The sequence below is a fragment of the Coloeus monedula genome (assembly GCF_965178545.1).
Source record: "Coloeus monedula genome assembly, chromosome: 27".
Taxonomy (NCBI): domain Eukaryota; kingdom Metazoa; phylum Chordata; class Aves; order Passeriformes; family Corvidae; genus Coloeus; species Coloeus monedula.
Genome location: NC_138807.1, coordinates 4,471,856 through 4,482,086, shown reverse-complemented (window position 1 = coordinate 4,482,086; position 10,231 = coordinate 4,471,856). Strand labels below are relative to the sequence as shown.

The 10,231-nt window shown below is 61.9% G+C and overlaps 1 protein-coding gene across 1 annotated transcript; it reads left to right on the top strand.

Moving 5' to 3' along the window:
* The first annotated feature begins 53 nt into the window (after window positions 1-53).
* On the top strand, window positions 54-8,880 carry THOP1 (thimet oligopeptidase 1). The gene is made up of 13 exons (XM_082298000.1): window positions 54-186; window positions 674-877; window positions 2,512-2,660; window positions 3,151-3,258; window positions 4,123-4,225; window positions 4,334-4,494; window positions 4,605-4,740; window positions 4,825-5,191; window positions 5,427-5,628; window positions 5,715-5,901; window positions 6,186-6,314; window positions 6,559-6,695; window positions 6,782-8,880. Exons 1-13 carry the CDS (start codon window positions 171-173, stop codon window positions 6,935-6,937), a joined length of 2,055 nt encoding a protein of 684 aa, XP_082154126.1. The 5' UTR covers window positions 54-170; the 3' UTR covers window positions 6,938-8,880.
* Window positions 8,881-10,231: the final 1,351 nt, after the last annotated feature.

The window sequence follows — 10,231 nt, the reverse complement described above, 5'->3', positions numbered from 1 at the left end:
GGTGCGGTGCGGCCGAGGCGGGAGCGGCCCGGTCCTCCACGCTCCCAGCATGCCCCGCTCTCCCGCCCGCCTCTACGGTCGGGGCACATGCTCGGTGCGTGGGGCCGGCCCGGTCTTCTCCCGGCCTCGTCAGCAGCGCGGGGCCTCCCGGCACCCCCGGCACCCCCGACATGGCCCCTCCGACAGGTATCGGCGGGCGGCGGCGGGATGGGGGCACACGGAGAGCGGGGGGAGACGGGGCGAGGGGCTGGAGCGGCGTGGGGAGAGGGGGTGAGGGGAGAGGGAAGGGGCGGCAGGACGGGGCCGGGGGCGGCAGGACGAGGTCGGGGGCGGCCCTTCAGGGCGATCGCGGTCTCCTCTGTCCCCCAAGTCACCTCTGTGCCCCGCGGGGCAGCGCACGGCCGTGTCCTCGAGCAGGGCACAGCCCCCTGCCCGTCCCCTTGGCAGAGGCACCTGCCGGGGCACGGCCGGCCGGAGTCGGGTTTCGGTGAAGGATTTATCGTGACCGGGAGGGCGAACAGCGCCCGGGAGATGATCCGTCCGCAAATTCCCAACGGCCGGGCTCCTCCGGAGCGCGGCTCCCATCGCCTCGCTGGCTGCAGGGCTCTCGCTGGAATCCTTTCCCCGAGCTTTTCCCGTCGCAAGGCGCCGTCTCACCGGGCCTTTCCCGCAGGGAATGTCGTGGACAGCCAGGCCCCGCGGCTCGTGGCCAACCAGCTGCGCTGGGACCTGACGGCCGAGCAGATCGAGGCCATGGCCGCCGAGCTCACCGAGAGCACCAAGCTCGTGTACGACCGCGTGGGAGCTCAGGAACGGGGAGAGGTGTCCTACGAGAACACCCTCAAGGCGCTGGCGGACGTGGAGGTGGAATACACAGGTGGGAACGGCCGCGGGGAGTCGGGGCTTTGCGGGAATCGGGCACACGGGAATGCGCTCCTGCTGGCGGAGGATGGGATATTGGGGAGGAATTCTCCTCTGGGAAGGTGGGGAGGCCCTGGGCTTGCCCAGAGAAGCTGTGGCTGCTCCATCGCTGGAAGTGTCCTGTGTCCTGTCCCTCCAGCCCTTGTCCCAAATCCCTCTCCAGCTCTCCTGGAGCCCCTTTAACCACTGGAAGTGGCTCAAGCTCCCTAACTCTGAGACGCACCAGCCCCAAACCCTCCCACAGAGCTTGGAGATGGGGCTTGGAGCCACCTGGGATAGTAGAAGATGTCCCTGGCCATGGCAGGGGCTGGCGCTGGCTGAGCTCCGAGGTCACTTCCAACCCATTCCACGACTTCTAAATTTTTTTTATTATTATTTTTGGTGCTATTTTTTAGCTCTGTGCTGTCACCTGCTTTTCTCTCCCCTCGGCTGCCAGCTGAGTGTTGGTTTTTTTCCCAGTTCATGTTTATACAGCCAGGAACCAGCACAAAGAACAGATTTGGAAGAGCAAATTAACCCAAGGACAACCCTTTGGCAGCAGCAGCAGCAGCAGCCGCGTTCCCAAGGCTGTCCCAGCTTTCATGTGTCACCAGTGGGAAAAAACAGCAGAAAAAATCCAAGAAACTCTCACCTCCTTCCTAATTTTTCCCTGGGGCAGTGGATAAATGTCTCTCCATGGGCCTTGTTTCCTGCTGGGATTTTTTTGGGGAGAGTAAATCCTGCTGGGATTTTTTTTGGGAGAGTGAATCCTGCTGGGATTTTTTTTTTTTTTTTGGGAGAGTAACACGACATGATGGCTCCAAAACGATGCATTTTTGGCGGCTTTCTGGATAATTATTTGCAGCAGAGTGACAATTCAGGCAGCCCCTCCTCATGACATCTGGTGTCCCACCTGTCTGGGGCAGGGCCCAGCCTCATCTTCCTTCTCCCCCTGTTCTTTTCCCTAAAATAACAGGGAAAAAACCTCTTGCTCAGCAGGAGGAATGTTTGCTTCAGCACAACTGTCAGCACTTCCCTGGCTAAGCTGCCTGTTCACCTTCTCCTGGGGGGAGAATCCAGGTGCCCGGAGAGCACCTGGAGCTCTGTTCTCGGAGCTTTTGCAGGGATAGCAGCAGGGAATGTTTGTTCTCCCTGTTTTCCCAGCTGGGATTGCACCAGGACAGGGCACACCTGGGGTGTGGTGGCTTTTGGGAAAGGATCATCCCACTTTTAGCTTTAAAGAAGACACAGGGAATGCTGCTGCCAGCGTGGAATCATGGAATTGGGTTGGAAGGGACCTGCACGGAGCATCGAGCCCAACTCCGGGCCCTGCACAGGACACCCCAAAACTCCTGTGGTGCCACAGCTGGGGCAGAAGTGCTGGGAGCTCACAGGCATGGAATTCCTGTGGGTTTTGGGACAAGGATTGTGGTGGGAATCCAGCGCATGGATGTGCTGGGCAGCGGGGAAGGGACAAAAAGGAGCCAGAGCCGCTTCTCACCTCTCCCTTCCCGTGTGTGCGCAGTGGGAAGGGCGCTGGGGCTGCCAGACGGGCTCTGGGTGTGCACTGGGACGTGGATCCATCATCCCTGTTCCCTTTTGTCCTCCCAGTCCGTAGGAACATGCTGGACTTCCCCCAGCACGTGTCCCCCTGCAAGGCCATCCGCGCCGCCAGCACCGAGGCCGACAAGAAGCTCTCGGAGTTCGACGTGGAGATGAGCATGAGGCAGGACGTGTACCAGAGGATTGTGTGGCTCCAGGTGCGTCCCCTGCCAGCTGGGCAGGGCACTGAAACCCCCTGGAATTGCAGCAAATCCTTTTCCCCTCATGCCAGAGCTGGGAAGGGAAGGATGGCGGGGCAGGGGTGGAGCGGGAGCGCGGTGTGGTCACGGCAGAGCGATCCAGCTGTCAGTGAGGGGTGGGAAATTGGGGTTTGAGGGCTCTGCCACCACTCAGGGCCTTGCTCACCGCTTTGCTGAGGGGCTGTTGGTAAATCCAACCCACCTCAGTGGTGATGTCCCTGAAAATGCCCCCCCCAAAAATGCTGGTACGGCACGAAGGTGATGCGTTTAAAGCAGGCTGGGAGGAACCCGTGCCCCGAGGTGGCACAGGAACCAATGCACCAAACCAGAGCCTGCCCAGAGGGGGTTCCCATCTGCTGCTGGTGTTCCCTGAACTCCCACTGAAGGGAAGCAGCTTCCTGCAGCACCTGATCCTGCAGCTCCCTGAGCTCCCACTGTGGTTTTCCAGGAGAAAGCGGAGAGCGCTTCCCTGAAGCCTGAGGCCAAGAGGTACCTGGAGAGGCTGATCAAGCTGGGAAAGAGGAACGGGCTCCATCTCCCCGAGGAGACACAGGAGGTGAGAGCACAGAATCCCAAGATGGTTTGGGTTGAAGGGAACTTAAAGCTCATCCCATTCCACCCCTACCAAGGGCAGGGACACCTTCCACTATCCCAAGGTGCTCCAGCCTGGCCTTGGACACTTCCAGGGATGGGGCAGCCACAGATTTTCTGGGAAACCTATGCCAAGGCCTCCCTGCCCTCCCAGGGAGGGATTTTTTCCTAATATCCCATCTAATCCTATTTCCTGTCAGTTTGAATCCATTCCCCCTTGTCCTGTCTCTGAGTGAATTAAGCACAGGGAGAGGAACCTGGCAGGGCTCAGGGCAGGGTCTGAGGCTCAGGGTTGGGTTTTGCCCCTGATTCCGGTGATTTTGGGTGATATTTCCAGCCCCTCTTTTTCCTTTCTATTAAAAGGGTGACATTAACAAAGTGGGGTCAATGCTGGGAGTCAGAGAATTCCTGGGAAGCTGAAATTGGGGAACCAGCACCAGATGCCCCCCATGCCAAGGGCTGGAGTTGAGGTGAGGGGGCTGAGCTGCTCAGGGGCCTCCCTCTCTTACCATGCACCAGCAAAGGAGCTCAAAACTGGGTTTAAAAATAGAAGAAAAGGTGAAACGAGGAGAGAGGAGGTTGTTACTGCAACACCTGCAGCTCCTGAGCCCGCAGGGGACAAGCAGGACCTTGCTGAGGTGGCTGATTCCCTGCCAGGTGTGATCCCAGGGAGTCTGTTCTGGGCTCAGGGCTCGCTGCTTGCTCACAATCATTGATTCTGCCCTGTTGGGCTGGCTCAGAACCAAGTGCAGCCTCAATGCTGGGCAGGTCACAGCCTGAGTGTCCCCCCCTGGCTCTGATTTCTCTCTGATTTCTCTGCATTTTGAAGAAAATCAAAGCTATCAAGAAGAAGCTGAGCGTGCTGTGCATAGACTTCAACAAGAACCTCAACGAAGACACCACCTTCCTGCCCTTCTCCAGGGAGGAATTAGGTACGGAGTGCTCTGCTGGGGTGGCCCTGAGCACCTGCATTGGATGATCCCAGAGCATTCCTGGAGAATCCTGGGCTCTCCTTCAGCCCCTGCCTGCTTTTTTCCCAGGGGGGCTCCCTGAGGATTTCCTGAACTCCCTGGAGAAGACAGAGGGTGGGAAGCTGAAAGTCACCCTCAAGTACCCCCACTACTTCCCACTGCTGAAGAAGTGCTACGTGCCCGAGACCAGGAGGAAGGTGGAGGAGATGTTCAACTCCAGGTGCAAAGAGGTCGGTGGGACTGAGCAGAGCCCCGAGGGGATCTCCCCTGGGATTTGTGTTTCTTTCCACAGCGCTTCCCTCCTCCCCTGCCTACCCCACTTCGCTCCCCTGCCTTGCAGGAGAACTGCCTGATCCTGAAGGAGCTGGTGGACCTGAGGGCTCAGAAGGCCAATCTGCTGGGCTTCAGCACCCACGCCGACTTCGTGCTGGAGATGAACATGGCCAAAAGCAGCCGGATGGTGGCCACGTTCCTGGGTACGTCCTGGGGCCGAGCAGGGACATCCCGGGCCGGGTGTGCTGCTCTGATCCCACATCCCAACCCTGCCTGGCTTCCCCCAGATGAGCTGGCCCAGAAGCTGAAGCCGCTGGGGGAGAAGGAGCGGGCTGTGATCCTGGACCTGAAGAAGAAGGAGTGCGAGAAGCGCGGGCTGGAGTTCGACAACCGCATCAACGCCTGGGACATGCGCTACTACATGAACCAGGTGGAGGAGACAAAGTACAGCGTGGACCAGAACCTGCTCAAGGAGTATTTCCCCATGCAGGTGGTCACCACGGGCCTCCTGGCCATCTACCAGGAGCTGCTGGGCCTCACCTTCCACCTGGAGGAGAAGGCTCAGGTGTGGCATGAGGACGTGCAGCTCTACACGGTGAAGGACACGTCCTCCGGGGAGACCATCGGGAAGTTCTACCTGGACCTGTACCCACGGTGAGGCCTGGGGTGAGGGAAAATCTGGGAGCTGGGCTGGGACAGAGGGAGCAGGGCCCGAGGAAGAGGAGATTCCTGCTTCCAGGCGGGAGCATGGAGGGAGCGCTGTGTGCTTGGTCAGGGATGTCACCGAGGGGGTCACCGAGGGCTCCTGCTCTGAGGACCACAGTGGGGGAGGCTGTGGCCGTGTCTGGCTGTTGGAAGGATCCCTGTGAGCCTCCTGTCGCTGTCCCAGGGAAGGGAAGTACGGACACGCTGCCTGCTTCGGCCTCCAGCCCGGCTGCCTCTTGCCGGACTCCAGCCGGCAAATCTCGGTGGCCGCCATGGTGGCCAATTTCACCAAGCCCACGCCGGACGCCCCTTCCCTGCTGCAGCACGACGAGGTGGAGACCTATTTCCACGAATTTGGGCACGTCATGCACCAGCTGTGCTCTCAGGTGAGGCCTCCCTGCGCTGGCACAGGTCGGTGTTTTCCCCCCCATCCCGCTTTCCCGTGGAATTCCGAGCCAGCCGTGTCTCCCAGGCGGAGTTTGCCATGTTCAGCGGGACACACGTGGAGCGGGACTTTGTGGAGGCCCCGTCCCAGATGTTGGAGAACTGGGTGTGGGAGAAGGAGCCGCTGCTGCGCATGTCCAGGCACTACAAAACTGGGAGCCCCATCCCGGATGAGCTCCTGGAGAAGCTCATTAAATCCCGGCAGGCAAACACAGGTGGGTCCCTGCGGAGGGAATCGGAGTTCCCTGGCTGTGGGGATGGGAAGGGGACACTCAGTGACCTGGCTGGGGACAGGAAAGGCTTTTCCTTGCTCCCCGTGGTGCTGGGAATTATAAAGGGATGCAGGGAAGGAACCCACATATGTGGGAAGAGAAAAGGTGATGTGGCACGGTGACAGAGAGGTGCCAGCCAGCCTGCCCTGTTGCCACCAGCCTCGGTGACACTGCTGCAGGCAGCATTCCAGTCTCAGTCTGGTTTCTCCTCCTCCTTTTGGGAACAGGGCTCTTCAACCTGCGCCAGATCGTCCTGGCCAAGGTGGACCAGGCGCTGCACACCCAGACCAAGGCTGACCCCGTGGAGGTGTTTGCCCAGCTCTGTGAAGAGGTGCTGGGTGTCCCTGCCACCCCAGGTATGGGTGCCACCCTCCTGTCCCTCTAGGCCTGCCCTGCACACGTGGCTCTGCAGGTTCCTCTCAGCTGGGGACACTTTCTGCTGGCTCCGGGAAAAGCAGGGCTGAAAAAGCCTGGAAAGTTCTTCCCTTTGTCCCCCCCGGGGTTGTGAACAGCTGAGCCAGCTCCTGCTGGGAATCACTGCCAGCACTGGGGGAGGTTTTTCCATACTGGGAGTCCCCCATGACCCCTCTGTCCCCTCAGGTACAAACATGCCGGCCACCTTCGGCCACCTGGCCGGGGGCTACGATGCCCAGTACTACGGCTACCTCTGGAGCGAGGTGTATTCCATGGATATGTTCCACACCCGCTTCAAGCAGGAGGGAATCATGAACTGCAAGGTAGGGAGAGGGTCTGGGGAGAGAGGGACAGCCGGGATGTGGGATCGAGGGCGGCGTCCCACCCCTGCCCCGGTCTGTGCCCGCAGGTGGGCATGGATTACAGGAATTGCATCCTGCATCCCGGTGGCTCCGTGGACGCTTCTGACATGCTGAGGAAGTTCCTGGGCCGGGAGCCCAAGCAGGACGCCTTCCTGGCCAGCAAGGGACTGAAGGTGGAGAGCAACTCGGTGCCTTCGGCCTGAGGCGCTGCTCCCGCCCACGCCCCTGCCCTCGCCTGGTTCCTGTCACCAAACACCCCCCGGGCCACCCCTGCCTGGAGCTGCCCTTCCAGGGTCCCGCTCCGAGCCACTCCTGGGCTTTGGGAGCCGAGCTCAGCCCCGAGCCGGGGCTCTGCGGTGACACGGAGGTGACCTGCCCTTGTCACCCCCGCCGGGGCCGGGGCTGCGGGTCACCCACCCCAATTGGCTGAACTTTGAACCTGATTTCTGCACCAGGGTGAGTTTCGGCCTCATTCGGAGCCGGGGAGGAGGGCGAGAGGAGTTCCCAAACTTGAATCTTTGTTTTTAAATCCCTTCTCGTAAAGAAACGTTGTTATTGTTCCCACCTTGGCTTGGTTTGTGACCCGGGACAGCCACAACTGTCCCGAGCCCCAAACGAGGGCAGGGCCAATCCCGCTCTCCCCATCTTTGAGCAGCTCTTGGCTGTGCAATAAAGATGGGGAGATCCCAGAGCTTAAAACCCACAGGGAATGAACTGGAACAGCCTGCCCTGAGCCCCTCAGGGACCTTCCTGCCTGGGAGGGGGGACAGAGGTGGCCGGTGCAGGCGTTCCCAGAACAGCGGGTTTGGGGACGTGGCCTCTGTGTGCTGCCAGATGTCCCAGGGCCAGCTTGGGGTCATCCCGGGGCCACCCCAGCGCCATCCCAGGGCAGCCAGGGGCTCAGGCTGTGACAGCTGAGGGTGTTGCTGTCGCTGTCAGCTCTGAGCCGGGGTGGAGCAGGGGAGGGTTGTGTTTATGAGCAAAAACACGGAGCCGACAGCTTCAAACAACACAAATGCCAGGATAAAAATATCCCGTGGGCTCCGTGCCAGGCCTTGAGCTGCCGGCCAGGCTGTGGCTGCAGTGCCACGGGGAGGGCCAGCAACCACCCTGGGCTGTGCCACCTGCCCCGGGCTGTCCCCAGCGTGCCCCAGTGGCACAGGGGGTTGTGGCACCAGGTTCCTGTCGGGAGCGCTGGGTTTGCTCCCGGGAGAAAGGTTTGGAGCTGCGGAGCTCCAAGGGGGTTGAGGAGCTTCGAGGCAGCTGGGATTTGTGTCCCACCCCGTTTCCAGCTTCGGGTGCATTCTGTGAGGCAGCTTGAGGGCTGTGGGATCCATCCCTGCCACTCTGCCGTGGTTTGGGGACACGAGTGACAGCCCGGGTGACCCCCGCCATCCCAGCCGCTGCAGGCTGTTCCCTGGTCCCTCTCCTTTGTCACCAGCACGGCTCTGGCGCTGGGAGAAGCCCCTGCCCAGTGCAGACAAAGTCGTTGCTGTCACCTCGCTCCCCCAGACCCCGCTGGTGACACGGGAGGGTTGGTGACAACCCCTGGCCCATCCCCTCTGGCGCTGACACGTGGAGGGCTCCGGAAGCGGCTCCTTGGTGCTTGCTGGGGCCACCTCGAGCATTTTGTCCTTGTCCCGTCCCCTCCTCCGTGTTTTAGGCATGGCCGGGAGGTGCCGGCCCGCGCTGCCCCGTGGGTGTTTTTAGTGTCCTGTTTTACTGAGCTTTCATCGTTTTTTCTGAGACTCTTCTCTCCAGAGAGAGAGAGAAGTGAAGCTGAACAGGGAAACCACGCACTTTCCTCCCTCCTTCCCAGCCCACAGCTCCCTCTGTCCCCCCCTCCAGTGTCCCCACTGCCCAGTGGGGGTGACCTGACACCTCTCCGGTCCCAGGAGCAGCACCGGGATGCGGCTCCTCAGAGCTGCACCTCCCCGTTCCCATCCCATCCCAGGCTGGCAGGGAAGAGAGCTCCTTTTATTTGGGGTTTCGACTTTGGGGTTGGTTGGGGTTTTTTTTTCTGTCTACGGTTTTAAGGGCAAACTGGTGTGTGTGTGCCGTTCGTACTGGTCACGTCCCACCCTGCTTGTTTCCATGCCTGGATTTTAGACGGTTCCCAACACTAATAAAGGTTTTCCTCCGCGGATCTTCGGGCTCAGGTCCTTTGGGGAGGGGCACGGCCACCCCCCGGGGTGACAGGGACACAGCCACAGCCCTGCCAGCACCGCAGCCCCCGCAGGATCCGGCACAGGGGGTCCTGTCCCACGAAGACGGGCACGGAGTGGCAGGCGCGGGGCGGCAGCTTGTGGGGTGTGAAACCCTGGGGAGCGACAGGCGGTGACCTCCGGGTGTCCCCCGTGTCCCCCTCGTGCCCCCCGTGTCCCCCAGCCCCGCACCTGGGTGAGGAAGGGGTGGCCCAGCACCCCTGCCAGGCTGGGCCGTGCTGCGGGGTCGGGGTCCAGCATGTGGGCGATGAGGGCGCGGGCACGGGGGGAGAGCTGGGGCGGCAGCGGGTACCGAGCCCCCCGGATGCTCCGGTACAGCTCCGGCCGGTGACGCGCCTCGAACGGGGCGTGGCCGGTCAGCGCCGTGTACCTGGGGGGAGCGGATGGGAGGCAGGGCCGGGAGCGTCCCTGTCCCCCCTCCAGCGTCCCTGTTCTCTCTCCAGCGTCCCTGTCCCCCCTCCAGCGTCCCTGTCCCCCCTCCAGCGTCCCTGTCCTCTCTCCAGCGTCCCTGTCCTCCCTCCAGCGTCCCTGTTCCCCCTCCAGCATCCCTGTCCCCCCTCCAGCATCCCTGTCCTCCCTCCAGCGTCCCTGTCCCCCCTCCAGTGTCCCTGTCCTCCCTCCAGCATCCCTATCCTATCCCTGTCCCCCCTCCAGTGTCCCTGTCCTATCCCTGTCCTCCCTCCAGCATCCCTGTCTTGCCTCCAACCCATTTGTCCTCCCTCCAGTCCTGTTCTCCCTCCAGCCTCTCCATCCTCCTTCCAGCCCCCCGTCCTCCCTCCAGCTGCCCCCACTCTCCTTCCATCTCCCCTCATCCTCCCTCCATCTCCCTTCGCCCTCTCTCCAGCCCCCTCATCCTCCCTGCAGTCCCCCCGCCGCCCCCGCTCACACCGCACAGCCCAGGGCCCAGATGTCCGAGGGCACCGCGTGTCCCCTGCGGTCCAGCACCTCCGGGGCCAGGTAATTGGGTGTCCCACAGAGTGCCCTGAGGCGGGGACAGGAGAGGTGACCCCCGGGGACACGGGCAGGGTGAAACCCCCTCCCTGCAGCCACCCGTATCCCCGCTCACCCCCAGCGCCGCCCGGCCGGTGCCGCCCGCTGTGCCAGCCCCAGGTCCCCGATCTTCACCCGCATCCGCTCCGTCACCAAGAAGTTGCCTGTGGAGGGAGGGACACGAATCGTGTCACCCTCAGCCACCCTCGGGTCACCCCCGGGTCACCCCCGGGTCACCCCCGAGCCCCACGCACTCAGTTTGAGGTCCCGGTGCACGAGGCC

Excerpts from the sequence above, each read along its gene's own strand:
- THOP1 (XM_082298000.1), top strand. Across the intron at positions 4,226-4,333 it reads CTTCTCCAGGGAGGAATTAG|GGGGGCTCCCTGAGGATTTC; the intron begins GTACGGAGTGCT and ends CTTTTTTCCCAG. Across the intron at positions 5,629-5,714 it reads TGCACCAGCTGTGCTCTCAG|GCGGAGTTTGCCATGTTCAG; the intron begins GTGAGGCCTCCC and ends CGTGTCTCCCAG.